Here is a 16,750-nt window from a genome sequence, read left to right as displayed (position 1 = left end):
CTAGTGACGTTTGGTTTGTCTATGTATTCACACAAGTATTATGTTTCCGGATATTACAATTCTAGCATGAATAATAAACATTTATCATGATATAAGGAAATAAAATAATAACATTATTATTGCCTCTAGGGCATATTGCCTTCAGGCTTGATGTAGAACCTCCCCGGCAACGGCGCCAGAAATTCTTCCTGCTACTTCTTAAGCTTGTGTTGGTTTTTTCCTTGAAGAGGAAAGGGTGATGCCGCAAAGTAGAGATAAGTATTTACCTCAGTTAAGAACCAAGGTATCAATCCAGTAGGAGAAACACACAATCTCTAATGATAGCACCTGCACAAACAAACAAATACTTGCACCCAACGCGACAAAGGGGTTGTCAATCTCTTCACGGTTATTTGCAAGGATGAGATCTAATAGTGATAGGTATAAAAGCTAAATAAAAGTGCAAAATAAGGTAAAGGTAAATAAATTGCAGCAAGGTATTTTTGGGTATTTTTGGTTTTATAGATCTGAAAATAATATGGTAAAAGTAGACCTGGGGGGCATAGTTTTCACTAGAGGCTTCTCCCTTGAAAGAAAGCATAGAGTGGGTGAACAAATTACTGTTGAGCAATCGATAGAAAAGCGAATAATCATGACGATATCTAAGGCAATGATCATGAATATAGGCATCACGTTCGTGACAAGTAGACTGACTCCTGCATCTAATACTATTACTTCACACATCGACCGCTATCCAACATGCATCTAGGGTATTAAGTTAAGAAGAACGGAGTAACGCCTTAAGCAAGATGACATGATGTAGAGGAATGGATCCAATCAACATGGTAAAAAACCCATCTTTTTATCCTTAATGGCAGCAATACAAATACGTGTCTCGCTACCCCTTCTGTCACTGGGCGAGGACACCCGCAAGATTGAACCAATCGCAAAGCACCTCTCCCATTGCACGAAAAATCAATCTAGTTGGCCAAACCAAATCAATAGGTCAGAGAGAAATACAAAGCTATCTTAATCATGCATAAAAGAGTTCAAAAAAGACTCAAATAATATTCATAGATAATCTTATCATAAACTCACAATTCATTGGATCTCAACAAACACACCGCAAAAGAAGATTACATCGAATAGATCCCAAGAACATCAAGGAGAACATTGTATTGAAGATCAAAGAGAGAGAAGAAGCCATCAAGCTACTAGCCATGGACCCGTAGGTCTGTGGTAAACTACTCACACATCATCGGCAGGGCAGCAAGGTTGGTGTAGAGGTCCTCCGTGATCGAATCCCCCTCCGACAGAGTACCGGAAAAAGCCCCAAGATGGGATCTCACGAGGACAGAAACTTGCGGCAGCGAAAAAGTTTTTTTTGGTCTGCCCTCTGGTCTTCGGGGAATATTTGGTTATTTATAGAGCGAATATTAGGGTTAGAAGAGCCACGGGGGGCCCACAAGCTCATAGGGCGCCCCCTAGGGCGCGCCTGGTGAGCTTTGTGGCTCAATCGTGGGCCTTCTGGCCTCCTCCCAAAGCTTCGTGGGTGTCTTCTTGTCCAAGAAAAAACATCAAAATGTTTCGTTCTATTTGGACCCCGTCTGGTATTGATTTTTTTGTAAAAGATAAAACAAGAAAAAAACAACAACTGACACTAGGCACTAGGTTAATAGATTAATCTCGAAAATTGATATAAAATAGCATAATAATGCATATAAAACATCCAATATGGATAACATAATAGCATGGAACAATAAAAAAATATATATACGCTGGAGACACGTATCATCCATATCGGCTGCTCCATCCCGATTGAATAAGGCATTATGGCACCAGCTGTCATATATCCACGACCATAATCGAAAGGAATGTCTCCTCTCCCTCGACCATTACCAAAAGGAGGGGCGCTACCATGGCCATCCAGATCACCTCGTCCACAAGCAAAACATTGACTAGTACCATGACCTCTACCCAGCTAACATGAAATCACCGCACTCGAGTTTTGACACATCATGCTCGACGGTGTCGCATTCCTAGTACTAGTGGACTACCATACCACAATACCCAAAGTGGGGTTTTTTTATATTGCACTTGATAGAATTCAGTCACATCATTATTTGTTACGGACACAAACTTGATGAGCTTCTTGGTCACGTCTAGCACCACTCTAACTCAAACAAACTTCCCAGCAAAATCCGTGCTAAGGTAGATTGGACCTCCAACACCTTACTCATCTTACGACAAATTCCTTTGATAGCCGCTGTGATCACAAAGTTATCCGGCAACCTAAGCACTCTTGCCTAGACTGTAATCTTATGCAATACCACATACCTCAGATTCGTGAACCCACCATATTCCACAATGAGTAAATCTTGATTATGAAATAACTAGGGTCGCATATTCATAGAAGTATTTCAATCTCCCAAGCACCCGAATTGAACCATGAAAATATTGTCTTCATTATTGCACCAATGGACCTCCTTGGCCAGATTCCATGCAAACCTCACATCAGACTACAAGGTTGTTGGGCTAAACCCCTTATTTGTACGAACATTCGCAATCGGCAACCACTTTACTTCTATCTCCCCGTCCTTAAACTCATTCGCCCAAATGAACTTTTGCTTTCCATCCTCATGAAGATCCAGGCGACTCACCAAATCTTCCACATTTTTCTTCACTTGGCCAGACCCTCCCGATTAATCCTGATTCGCCGTCAGACTCTTGCACCAAAAAGCCTAGCCCTAACAGAGGGAAAACGAACCCTACCACCTCCGATGACCTTCCAAGACCAACGAGCAACCCTGTGTAGGCGATGTGTTACTACATATGTTCTTCTGTGCTTCTCAAATAAGAAAACTGGGACCCTCTTAGCCGCTAAACGTTCATTGTGGAGGATGACATTTGCGAACAATTTTTATTACAATTTTACTTATAGTGGGTGATAATGTTCAGACTAGCATGGGTTCCTTATAGAAGGCAATTTTTCGAAAAAGAAAAAATCATTGTTTGATCGCGATCAAACGGCTATGAGAGCGTTCGCTGGGAGTTCCTTTCCAACAAATGTTTGCCAGTTAGCATTACTGACGTCGCGGTGGACTGTTCTACGCGATCATTTCCCATCCCCGAAGTCTATCTAATTCTAAACAAGTAAACACCGTGGCCCGTGGTTTGGAGTTTGGACGTTTGGTACAGGTCAGTAATCTTGCCCTGCCTGCCTGGTTTTGCCAAATGAAGCGGCTCGCGTATAGCTTGACAGAATTGGCCTGCCGGACAACGCCCAACCGAACAACGACGCCAAGCGAAGCGAAGCGCCGGGCCGCCGGGATACCAAACAAATAGCCCTGCCGCACGAGGTGCACGACGTGGACCCCGCACGTCGGCGCGGGCGATTCCACCGACTGCCCCCACCGTTTCCCCGCCGCCCGCCCGGCAACCGCCCGCGCAGCGCAGCCGCCTTGGAAACGACGAGGCCAAGGGAGCCAAATCCCGGCACGGCAGGACTCCTTTCCCCACCGAACAGCAACAACCACCCGGAATCCGGTGGAGGAATCGGCGGGGGAATCCTCTCAGATTCGGCGGGCGATCGTTATGCGCTGATGGCGCCCTGCCCTGGCGTCGCGGGCGTGCACGCGCGCTGGACGGCGCGGGCGCTGGCCGGCGCCTTCCTCGACCTCGCCATCGTCTACGCCTTCCTCTGCGCCGCGGCCGCCGCGTCCGCGGCCTCCGCCCTCCTCGCGCTCTTCCGCCTCCGCCTCCCCTGCACCTGCTCCCGCCCGCACCTCCCCTGCCTCTTCGCCTTCCTCTTCCGCTACCCCTCCCGCGTCCTCGAGTCCCTCCTCCTCTCCCTTCGCTCCCGCTTCCCCTTCGTCTTCAACTCCGACGACGACAGCCAGGACGAGGGGGAGGGCAAAGCCGAGTCCGTCGATGAGGAAGAGGAGGAGGTGAATCTGAAGCGGGAGGTGGACGAGGGGAATGACGTCTCGGCGCTGCAGCAGGAGCTGGACAAGGAACGCAGCGCCGCAGCATCCGCGGCCGAGGAGGCCATGGCGATGATCCTGCGTCTGCAGAAGGAGAAATCGTCCTTGGAGATGGAGGTGCGGCAGCAGCGCCGCACCTCTGATGAGCGCTGCGCCTTCTACGAGAATGAGGTGGAGGAGCTCAAGGACATCTTGCTCATGAGGGAGCGTGAGACCAGGTCTTTACAGAAAGAGGTGGAGTCCTACCGGCGGATGCTTGGTCTCACCGGGAATGATGATGACGAGGAGGTGGAGATGATGACGCCGCACAGTTACTTTCTAGAGGGCGAGCCAAGCTCTTCCAGATCGCTTGATAAGAATGCGGGGGTTCAGCCTGGGAATAATTCTGTCTTCAGCTTCCAGAAGCAGTTCGCGCGCCAACAAGTGTCGCCCATTCGTGTGGGTCATGTTAAGGATGGGAATGAGGACAGTCTGCCTTTTCAGGCACTTGGAGAAGTTCCTGTGGCCGGATCGAAATTGGGGGCAGATAGATGCGAAGATGATGGCACGGAGACGGTGGTAATTCTCCCCCTATCTGCCCGGAGTTTGTGCTTGCCCCAATCTGCACGATGTCTGGATCAAGGTGGTGATGTTGAAGTTAATGCTGCAGCTGGTATGAAAGGTATGGAAGAGCTGACTGCTGATGAATTTCAGGAGGAGGACAGTGGGCGGCTAGACAAGACTTGCCATGATTTTATGGCAAGCGACAATGATGCAAATATATTTGATGTGCATGTTGTTGATGATATTTGCTTCTCCACTGAAGGTATGTGCAGACTGCAGATGGAGAAATAAAACTCGGTTGATATTTGCTATACTATCTAGCATGTGACAGGATTAAGTTCTTTTCTATTGCGATAAACATAATGCTGCAAATCTGTTCGCACTTCTCCTGATTGCTGATAATTATTGTTGGATCTTTATTGATCTAGGTTCAATCAATTCATTTATTGGTTTGCCTAAATGCTGCTATGCTAGTTTATTAAAACCATGTTGGTTATTGGATATTTTGCTTTGAGTTCACATGCTACCTTGCATAATTTCGTTTTGTCAACTGGATATTATTTATCAGATTTACCAAACAAAAAGTGTTGCAACTTATTTCTCATATTGATATATACATGTGTACCTGCATCCTCTTGAATTTTGTTAACTACTTTCGAATATTTTTCCATGTGTGCTGGCATGACATGCTTAACCCCTATTGTATTTTGGCTGTACTTTAGTTATTTCACCAGCATGACATGTTGAATACCCAAGTCAACACATTTTAAGAAACTATTATAGTTGCAGAATCATTTGAAACTGGTACTGAAACTGAGATGTTCCTATGCAGTTAAAGGCCTGATTGGTCGAAGCTTCTCTGATGCAACAATGCAAGCAGACAAGTTGCAGAATCGAGCTGCCGCAGATGATCTCCTGGGGAAAAGTCTGAATGCGATCAAAGGTGCACAAAACAAGATGAGGCTTGCAGCAAGTGGAAGGAGGCAATCATTACAGTTGCAACTCTTAGAGGATATAGCTGACCAACTTCAAGAAATCAAAGATGTTGCAGATGCAGGGCGACACTTACACTGTATTTCTCCTAAAATTTCAAAGAAAAGCTAGGTATGAATGGAAGTTCCTCTAGTTGTTTTCTTTAAATACAGCATTTCTGATGGTGCCGCAGGATCACAACATACCTAGGCAATATATACAAACTATTATCGGATCCTAAGTTTTCCAATATATGACTAATTCCACTATGGAGCCTCATTAAGCCCACATATGCTGATGTATATCATCAGGCTCCGTACTTCATGCATGATAAGAAGGCATAAGTTTTTGGGACTTCTTTTTTCTCTAACCCTGTTTGTTTCTTTTGGGGAGATGGTAGTAAATTAAGACATTTCATTGTGTTTTTATTGATTGTAGCGCACTACAGATAATATTGTTTATATGCATTTTCGCATGTCCTGGTACTTATAGTATGATAGATAGGTATCAAGAATATGCCAGAGCTTGATTATGATACCGTGTTGCAATTGATACCAGGCTGTTGCAGTGTCATTTTGCAGAACTTACTTTAACTAGTTGGGTTCACGACCACACTTTGCACAATGGACTACAACTTTTAAACTAACTAGGATAACGAGTAAATATAACTTATATTTATTGTACACTAGTAATAAACCATGTTTCTATGGTCTACTTACTACTTAGGTTGATAGGCACATAGTTGCTGAATCTGTAAGAAGTGCTTGTTGCATGAGAGATTGCATTTCTGATTGGTCTATCTGGAGATCAGTGTTATGCACTCCTTGCAGGGCCTATGCCATAGTTCTTGAAACAAAACAATAAGTCGTGTATGTTTGTTTCATGACCTTAGCATTGTGTGTCACTGGTTGGCTATCCTCGCGTGGTGTTTGGTTTGGATTACATGGATGCCCAAGTTTGCCTTTCAGAAATTTGGTATCTTTGATTAGATTTGGCCTTTGGCATATTGCCAAACTTCCGTAAGGTTCCATTGTCATTCTTTAGTTCTTTTAGCAGAAATTTATGTCAATTCATGGGCATGTAATGACCAAATTGGTAAATGTCGTTCTCTTGGCAAAGTATCTTAGGGCTATTTTGGTCACTGTCCAAACAAATAAATTGCTGGTCCCTCTTTTGTGAGTTGTAAATCACCATTACAAAATTCTTGCAACAAACCCATGAATAGCAATATCTGATGAAAGTTGTAAAGTTTTGCATCTCTGCCCTTCAAAACTAATAGCCACAATTGAAATAACTATTAAACTGCAACTCTACTGCCCTAATTCCCTGGCAGATTGCTTTGTATACTTGTTTGTTGCGTTGCTAATTGTCCAAAATGCTAATGACCTGGAGATGCCATAAATCTTCTACGACACATCAATTAACCTTTTTCTTTACACATTCAGCCTGGAACAGTTATTACATTCTTAGTTATTCAGGAACACCTGATGCGAAAGAAAACTCGGCCACCATCAATAGCATTTCATTTCATTCAACCAAAACAACTAATGCTTGCCATCATTGGATGCAAATCGGCTGTTGAATTACTTACAAAACATTTATAGAAACATTGAGTTATATAACAGCCCTTTGGTCAAGTATGTTGGAGCAAATCATCCTTGCCACTAAGGAAATGCATGCCATTTAAATTTTAGAGCATACGTAGGCTTAATATTTTCTTGTGCTTGTAATAAATGTTTAATTTCATATGTACTTGCCTTTCTTAAAAAGTGTGGCGTGCATAGTAACATTTTTTTTACAGTTTTCTTCCACCTCAGCAATAATATTGCAAGGTATGAAATCATGTAGAATATGCAAGTATATACACTTGTGAACATTGAGAGAAATGATTTATCATGTTTTAGTTATATTAGTTGAACATCCAAAGCACGTGTGCATTTACTAGTAGGACAATAGTTTGGCTTTAGTCATAAATATATGTTGCACAATAAAGCGACTTCTTACACCTGTGTTGTGTAGAACCACTGGAAGCGGAACTGTTTCTTTTTCCTTTTCGGACATATCTACTTGAAGTTTTATTTTTGCCACTATATTCTTGCAGGACAGGCATATTTTGTCACGGCGGCACGGTTGATGTTGTAGATATTTGTTTTCGTTTGTAGTCTCTCCTCTCGGCATTACATCCTTAAGGTTTGTTTGTTCTTTCAAATTAATAGTACCTAATGATGCAAATGTACATAGAGGATTCTTAAGGTGTTCCCGGACTACTAGTGCAGATGGATGACACATACGAAATGGCTCCCGTCCCCCCTCGCTCCCCTCTCCCCTCCCGCGTCCCCCCCCCCCCCCCCCCCCCCCCCCCCCCCCCCCCCCCCCCGACGGCCACCTTCCATGACCCTCTCCGACGGCATGACTCCCCCACCGCCAAAGCCTTGCGGGCCGCGCTCGACGTCGGCGACGCTATGGGTGACGACTTCCAGGCGCAAGTTTGGCGGTGCCTTTCCAAGCATATCAACCCGCGTCGCCATGAACCTCCATGCTTCCTCTCCGTGCATGTCCATCATTCTTCGCTCGTCCTTGACGAAGAACTGGTGGCCGTCCTCATGCAAGCCTGCCTGGGCGGCAACGCCCCCCCTTTCCAGGTGACTCGCCTCCATGATCAACTCTTTCGCATCTCTGTATCCGATATGCGCATCGTTCAAGCTCTCATTGCCGAGCCCATCCTCGTCGCCACAAGCCACTCCATCCAGTTTCCCCCTTTTCCACCGCCACCCACCTCCACACACCGTCCACCCATCCACCAAACAAAGCCCCTTGACATCGGCGACCGCTTCGGCCATGCCGACGCATTCCTGCGCTCTCAGCTCGGGTTCTTCCCCTCTCCCGGCGTCGACTTCGCGCGCAACATTCATGATCTCTGCTCGTCCAAAGTTTTTGCAGCGCCAATTGCCTCGGCCTTGCCCACCTCAATCATCTTCTTCGTCCATAAAGCGGATTTTATGGTCGATGAAACTCTCGTCGCCTCGCTTCTCTCCTTCCGCTTTGGTGGACCTGCGTGTTCTATCGAAGTTCAACGCCTCTCCAACGCTGCGTTCAATGTACCGGTCGCCTCCCACCATGTTGCCACGCTCATGGCGGCCTGCTCCTCGATTGTGGCGCCTCGCATGTTCGCCACCATCACCGTGGCGCCTCATGCCTCGCCGGCCATGCTAGCGGCGCGGCCATCCCCGCCGCTACATGATGCGCTGGCGCCTCCTCGCGTAGTCGTCGACGACTCAGCACGCTCCTCTCCGTGCATGGCCTCCATGCAGGTGGGCCATTCTCTCGCCAACGGTCGGCTGCCTGTTGGACCTACTGCAACTCCCGCAACTAGCTCCACTCTGCGATCGCATACAAAGGTACGACCGTTCCGGCCTGGCATTTCGTTCAATAAGCTGATTTTTTCTAAGTACCACTGCCTTGTCACCACTCCTACCACATGCCTAACACACCAACCAAATACTCCTATCTGGATCGTGTTCTCTTCTAAGTCAGTTTGCGCTAATGAAACTCTGATTAATAATGCTCTAGACCACCAGTTTTCGTTCCAACGGGTTTTCCATGCGATCACGCTCGCTCCGAACTTGTTTTTAGTGCATGTGTACTCGGTCAAGGTCAGATCTGAGGTCCTCCGTTGCGCGCCCATCCTTTTTTTCAAATTTTGAACTTCAACTATTTGACTCGTTTGACCAAGCATCTCAAATAGTGCGATCGGTACCATTGCCTGTAGTGTTTGAACCGGACTCAATCGACCCATTCGCACCCATCCTGCCCACTCACCGCACGTCCTTGCTTGGACCGCACCCGTCAACTAAAAAACTACCGCAAGATCTCTCTCACCTGCATACCAAGATACAACACACTGTTCCATGCGTGGATTCCACTGCTGCTGCCTCGGTTGACCGGAACGCAATCGATGGCCTGGGACACGTGTGCCGCTCATCTGGTTCGGCCTCCCCCGCCAAGTCTCCCTGCATCCTTTCTTCAGAGAGAAAACGAGACGGTGTAGACGACCGCACCGTACACCCCCTCGACCAGCCTAGTTCGTTAAACAATCCAACCTTAGACCACCCGACCTCACGCCACCCATCACATGACACTGACGCATCCGGCCCACCTGCGTCACCACAGCCGCCCCCCGGTCGGCCGCTCGGCCTGCTCGACCCCCCAGGTTCCAACGCGCACCCCATATCTTACCTAACAGCCACTGATCCACGGGTCCCACAATCGCACCCCCGCTCGTCCTCACCGCGCGACAAAACCAACGCATGCATGCGCACGCATGCGACCATCATCACGTCTACTCCACCACCTGCCTCCCCTACCTCCGTCAGCCTACTCTCCGCCCAGTCCCCTCAGCTCCATCCCGAGATCGCCATTACCCAGTGCCACGCCCCTGCCACCGCTGCCAGTCTGCTAAGCTCTTCGATCTCCACGCCGTTGCAAGACCCGCGCAGCTACCGGGAGGTTTTGCTCTGCTCCCCGCCTCGGGCCCCTGCATCCCCTCTCCCCCATCCATCGCCCTCTCCAGCCTATAAATCGCCTCCTTCTCAGATGGTTAGCCTCAAACACTTCCACCACCACTATAGCCGCAAGAAGAAGACTAGGTGTTTTCGGTGCCTTGCTAGCGACCACACCATCGCAGACTGTCGCGACCCCGTCCGGTGCTCTCGTTGCTGGTGCTCCGGCCACCGGAGCTACAGGTGCAAGGCCATCCGCTTCCTCCCGTTCTTCCCTCCTATGCCCCCTTCACCGCGTATTAACCCTGCTTTTGTGCGACCGCCATGCAGCTCTATGGCACACACGACGGGCACCCACACCGCCTCCGGCTCGTCGGCCGGCTCCACGCGCTCCGATGGCGCACCAATCTGGTTCGGCTCCCACTGCGTCCTCACCAACGATCTGCCGCCATTCCGTCTCCCGCTCATCTTCGGACCGCGCACCTCCTCATCCTCCCCCCGTCGCCGTCCTTCGCTCCACCCCACCCCCTCCCCAGTCACCATTCCCACCGCAACATCATGCTTCCCTCCACCGGCACCACACATCCCTCTCCTTGTCCCTCCAAGCTGCCTAGTCCGCCAGGTGGACAACCTTGCCTACGTACACCTTGCCACTCCTATGCCTAACCCATTTAGGTTCATCCGCCACGCCCTCGCTCAACACCGCAACAATCCCACGTTCGGCCTCACTTCCTCCGCACGTGGCGCCGACCGTCTCTCCTTTGCCAACGTAGACGAGCGCCTCGCAGCCACTGGCCATGGGCCGATCCACCACCAGGGCAATACCCTGTTCTTCGAAGCCTGAACACGCTGACAATAGATCTACGGCCATCTTCGTTCACATGGCTGAGATCGAGGCTTTCGGTTATCCCGATGAGCTCTGGCACCCGGAGGGGGCAGACTACTTCTTCTCCCACCTTGGTGACTTTGTCTCTGCCGACCAACACTGCTTCCAGGGTGACCACTCTAGCGTTCGCGCGCTCGTCATGGTTGCCCGCGATTTTGTCCTCCCTCCATGCCTCACGGTGCGTCTCCCCGACAACGACATCGTCGTTGTCAAGCTGGAGAGCCGCGCGCTCTTCCGTCACGGCTCCGGGGCATCGCCCTTCAGCTCTGAGGACGGGGACGACGGCTCCCTATCCTCCCTCTCATCAAACCCTCGCCTCTCTCCCTCCACTGTTACTCAAATCAGGAACACTGCCATGGCCATGTCACATTTGCATGCACCCCGGAGTCGCCCTTGGGCCCTCCCCCATCTCCCACTGCTGACAGGCCGCTCGACGGCATCCCAATCCTCGCAGTCATGGCTGACGGCATGCCCGTTGCCATGCTTGTTCATGCCCCATGGACCCCTCCCGCTCGCTCCCCCTCTCCACAGAAGCTGCATGCTCGCTCGCGCCATGCACGTCCCCTGCTTGCACTGCCAGCCCCACCATCTCCACTTCCTCTGCCACCTACACCGCCTCCTCCACCATCCCCACCTGCCCTTCAGCCGCTCCCCCTTCCTGTGGATCTCTCCGCCCAGCCACTGGACCTGCCCCTAGAGCCTACGCATGAGTGCCTTGCCAGGCGCATCAGCAGGCGCGCCAAGATGGCTGCTGACTCCGGCATCAAGGCTAGACGCAGTGCTAGGCTGGCTGAAATAGAGCCGCCTATCTACTCCATGACCTCCAAGGCCATGCGCTCCAAGGCAAAGAAGCTCGACCTATCTGCTGCTTCCAAGGACCTCTTCGACGCCCTGATCCACGCTCGGCTCTGCGACGACTCTGGGCTCATCGACGGCTCTGCGCACGGTCCTGCCTCGCCTGAGGACCTGGCCGCCGTCGCTGCTGTCTGCGGCGCCACGCCGGAGATGCTGGCGGACCTCGCTTCCGGTTCTGGTGGCCTGGGATCGCCATGATGTGCTCTCTTCTCCGCGGCCACGTGTGTGGCGGCCATGTCTGGCCATGTATCCGGGGCCTCGCTCCGACCTGTAGTCGCTGTGTTAGGTTTAATCTACTTGTAATGGTGCTCATGCCTGCTTCTGTCAGTTTGCCGTACTGTACCTTGACCCGAAATGGTTGCTTGTTGGGTCAATACCCCTATGTAAGGTGTCAACTTAAGTTTCCATTATGAAAAACGCTACCTACTCTATCGTGTCCTGGAACATTCGCGGTCTAGGAGATAATGATAAGTGCTCCAATGTGTTCTCTGAAATCAATCTCCTACCCCCATCCATTGCCCTTCTTCAAGAAACCAAATTACAAAAACCAGACACAATCAAACTACGATCGATCTTGCCGCGCTTCCTAGACTCTAATAACCACCTCGACGCAATCGGAACGGCGGGCGGCATTCTCTCGGCTTCTAACTCACGTTGCTTCTCGCTTCTCAACTGCCAACACAGGCGTTTCACATCCACATTAACGCTATCATGTCTTGCATCGCCACATAATATCTTCATCACTAATGTCTACGCCCCCTCGCAACGAGAGCTAAAACTAGTCTTCCTTGACAAACTGAAACAGATCGAACCACCACCTCAATCTCCTTGGCTCCTAATAGGTGATTTCAACCTAACTCGATTCCCCAATGAACGCAACAACGACAACTTTAGACGATCGGAGGCTGATGCCTTTAACGACACCATCGACCAACTTGCTCTCTTAGAGCTCCCGCTCCTTGATAGAGAATTTACCTGGTCAAATAAAAGACTATCCCCCATGCTGATTCGCCTAGATAGGGTACTGGTCAATCTATCTTGGGATGCTCTTTTCCCTAACTCACACCTCACCTCCCTCACTCGATTTGTCTCTGATCATGTTCCACTCCTCGTCACCGTATCCACATCCGTCCCATCTTCCTGCCTTTTTCGATTTGAACAATTTTGGACCTCCTTCCCAGCCTGTTCTAACATTGTGCGCGGCTGCTGGCAGCCCGGCCCACAGCGCCACGGTGGGCGTTTCATTGATCCGGCAGCTTCGCTCGCTCAAAAAATTAAAGGTACAAGATCGGCCCTAAAGTCTTGGGCCAAGTCGCTGCGGCCCATCTATCAACGGGAAACAAATTGCAAACTCGCTCTCCAGGCCCTTGACCTAAACGAGGAATTCGCTCCTCTCTTCCCGATCGAACAAAAACTGAGGCTTACGCTCTGCAACTTGCTACAACATACCATCAAACAAAAAATCGCCTTCTGGAAACAGAGGGGAAAGATCAGGGTCGCCATTGACGGTGACGAAAACACTCGATTCTTCCATGCCTCGGCTACGCAGCGCTCTCGATCAAACAAGATTCCCATTCTTTTACACAACACTTCCGAAGTTTTTCTGCACGAACAAAAAGCTGACATCTTAAAGGACTTCTTCCAACAGCTCATCGAGACCTCAAAAAATGCAACATGGAACTTCAGCTTGCAACAACTGTACCCCTCACCCCTCCCCCAGCTCAGTGATCTTGCACAACCTTTCTCTTATGACGAAATATACCAAGCCTTCCTCTCTATGAACACCAATGCTAGCCCTGGACCAGATGGCTTTGGACCCATCTTCTTCAGAAAATATTGGAATGATATCAAAAAACCCATCCTAACCTTCTTCGCTACCTTCCATGATCAAACTGCTTCTTTAGAACGATTCAACTGGGCCTACATGGTCCTTCTTCCAAAATCTCAGGCACAAACAACCCCAGACGCGTTTAGACCCATATCTCTTCAAAACTGCACGCCAAAAGCAGTTGCCAAAGTCCTCACCAACAGAGTTAAACCTCTCATCCCACTGCTCATACATTATGACCAGACTGGCTTCCTTCATGGACGTAACATTGCTGAAAACTTTATATACGCTGCCGATATCCTTAGTGCATGCCACTCCCGTAAAGCCCCAACCATGATCTTCAAGCTCGATTTCAGGAAAGCTTTTGACTCCATATGCTGGTCCTCCCTCATACAAATCTTACAAGCCCGCGGTTTTCCCTCTGACTTCTGTTCTTGGGTACAAAATATCCTTCTCACTGGGAAAACATCTATCCTTTTAAATGGCGTTCCAGGATCCTGGATTCAATGTAGATGTGGCCTCCGCCAAGGTGATCCATTCTCGCCATACTTATTCATCATCGTTGCCGACGTCCTTCAACGTCTAATCGCAAAAGCGTTCCAAACCAACGTTCTTTGTCACCCGTTACGGCCTAACGAACCACCTGTGACACTTCAATACGCTGACGATACACTGATAATTGCTGCGGCTAGCGACGCCGCCACCATCATCCTCAAAAACACCCTTCATGACTTCGCCCTTGCAACGGGGCTAGTCATCAACTTCCAAAAAACGGCTCTTCTCACCATAGCCACCGACTCTTCCACGCAAAACAGCATTGCCACAACGATTGGTTGTTCCTTATCCTCCTTCCCGCTAGTGTATCTAGGTCTACCACTCTCCCCCACCAAACTGCCTCTCACAGCTTTCGACCCAATCATAGACAGCTTCCGAAAATTCCTCTTCGGTTGGGTGGCCCGCCTGCTCTCTCGGGGGGTACGTCTCACCCTGCTAACTGCGGTTCTTGACTCCTTAACAGTTTATTTTATGTCCGTCTTTCGCCTACCAAAATCGATCATAGCCAAACTAGACGCCATCCGGAGGGCGTTCTTCTGGTCTAACGAGCCAACCTGCACTGGGGCGAGCTGCTTGGTCGCGTGGAAAAACGTTTGCAAACCTAAAGATACTGGTGGTCTAGGCATGAAAAATCTGGAAGTTCAAAACCGCTGCTTGCTTATGAAATTCTCCTCCAAAATTCTACAACACCCAAACATCCCCTGGACCCAATGGTACCACCACCAATACCCTCTTGGCATTGCAGCAAAAACCTCAAAACCCTCCTTCCTCTGGAAGATCATTAACAACAACTTGCCACTGCTAATTCAGCACTCATTTGTGCTCACATACAATGGCCTATCCACTTTCTTTTGGCTTGATAAATGGTTACTGCAGTCTCCCCTCCAAAACGTCTTCCCAAACCTCTTCTCACACTCCATTGATGACAAGGTGTTAGTGGCTACTGTTTGGCAAACCAGCTTGTTGGCGAACCTACGGAACCGTCTGTCTAATGCTGCTGCTCGCGAGTTGGATTGCGTGCTGTTGTTGTTGCAGGATTTCCAGCAAACGGACCAACCTGACGAAAGATCCCTCACCCACGGACTACTGTTCTCTGCCAAGAACGCCTACTCCTCCATTACTGCTGAAGATGATACATACCCTCACCACGACTTTGTCTGGTCTTCCAAAGTCCCGATCAAAGTCAAGATCTTCGCATGGCTCCTCCTCCGTGACCGGCTCAACACGAAGGCAAACATGTTCCACAAACACATTGCCCAATCCGCCGCATGTCCGCGCTGTAAAAGACCCTCATGAAGATGCACTCCACCTCATCTCCAACTGTTCTTATGCTACACAGGTCTGGTCCTCCCTGGGCCTGCCGGCCCCGACCTCCCTTGCTGCTCTGCTCCAACACCCAACGCTTCATGGCCTCAACCCCAATATCTGGCCTTCGGTGGTTCTGACTATCTCTTGGAAGCTATGGGATTCTAGAAACACGCTCGTCTTCAGGAATGACGATCATACACACAGAACCACCATACGGAACATTGTTGCTGACTTCTCTCTATGGGTTTTTCGGTTCAAAAAGAAAGAAGACAATATCTCCGCTAGACAATGGCTTCACTTCCTCTCTTCAGCTGTACCCTAATGATCATGTTGTAACCAAACTACTATTGTAATTCTCGACTCCTCCTTTTGAGTGGTAATATATTCAGGTGGGGAAGCTCTCCCCCTCGGTGACCGTTCAAAAAAAAATGTACATAGAGGTTTACTGAGTGCTTGTAACCATATGTTTGTCTTAAACTGATTGTGTACTTTGTGTGCAGATTAATTTCTTATTTGTAGTTTGATCAGCATTAAACGTAGTATGCCAAGTATCTTTTGCAGATTAATTTATTATCTGTAGTTTTTTCTTGCGATGATTTCCTGTCTGTAGTTCTGTCAGCATCAAACGTAGTATGCAAGTATGTTCTGCAGTATGCGTGCTTGTGGTGGTAGTTGCTCATAACATGGATTGTGTACCAGGAAACATGCGTCAAATTTATGTACGTAGTGTACGTTAAGAGTAATGCTTCACCTGCCTAGTAATATACAAAAGGACATGGCTGCGACGCGACGTTCATCTTGCTCGCACGAGGGAGTGAACGGTGGCCCTTGGCGCCCATCTTTCATGTTGCTGCTTCCTGCACCCGCTGCCGCTAGCATCACACATGAACCGAACGTCCATCATTACTTGTGGGAGGTGTACATTGGAGTAGCAACTCTACAAAAGTTTATACCACGACATTGATAATGAAAATGTTCACGAATAAAGTATGACGGTGAAAGCGGCATTAGAGCATCTCCACCCGGTGAAAGCGGCATTAGAGCATCTGCAGTCGCGCCTCAACAGCCCCCCCCCCCTCCCCCCCCGGGCCATTTTCTTGCGTCTCGGCCCAGTCGCGTCCCCTGGAGGTCCATTTTCACCGGTTAAGCCTGAAACTGGTGCCGGTGGACCCAGGCCGAACCTGACGCACTGGGGGCGCCGTGGCAATCGTTTTTGGCGCGAAAGGACAACGGGCCTGCTGAGTCAGCGACCGCCACGCCTCGTCGTCCTCATCGCCTCGGTTTCCCGCGAGGAATCAATACTAAGGCTTGCGCTGGTCAGTCTTTCATTGATTCCTCACGG

The 16,750-nt window shown here is 49.3% G+C and overlaps 1 protein-coding gene across 3 annotated transcripts; it reads left to right on the top strand.

The window, feature by feature from the left end:
• The first annotated feature begins 3,252 nt into the window (after positions 1–3,252).
• LOC125537849 (myosin-binding protein 7-like) lies at positions 3,253–15,828 on the top strand. 3 transcript variants are annotated; one of them, XR_007296123.1, is made up of 4 exons: positions 3,254–4,767; positions 5,338–5,609; positions 7,579–7,667; positions 15,440–15,828. XR_007296123.1 is itself a non-coding variant. In XM_048701165.1 (3 exons), exons 1-2 carry the CDS (start codon positions 3,582–3,584, stop codon positions 5,607–5,609), a joined length of 1,458 nt encoding a protein of 485 aa, XP_048557122.1. In that variant the 5' UTR covers positions 3,253–3,581; the 3' UTR covers positions 7,584–7,765. The 3 variants fall into 3 exon arrangements, 2 of the variants coding, with proteins under 2 accessions (XP_048557122.1, XP_048557120.1); XM_048701165.1 differs by lacking the exon at positions 15,440–15,828 and having other exon boundaries at positions 3,253–4,767; positions 7,584–7,765; XM_048701163.1 differs by lacking the exon at positions 15,440–15,828 and having other exon boundaries at positions 7,579–7,765.
• The last annotated feature ends 922 nt before the right edge of the window (positions 15,829–16,750 follow it).

Source organism: Triticum urartu, chromosome 2, assembly GCF_003073215.2.
Source record: "Triticum urartu cultivar G1812 chromosome 2, Tu2.1, whole genome shotgun sequence".
Classification (NCBI taxonomy): Eukaryota; Viridiplantae; Streptophyta; class Magnoliopsida; order Poales; family Poaceae; genus Triticum; species Triticum urartu.
This window is presented reverse-complemented; position numbering and strand designations above follow the sequence as displayed.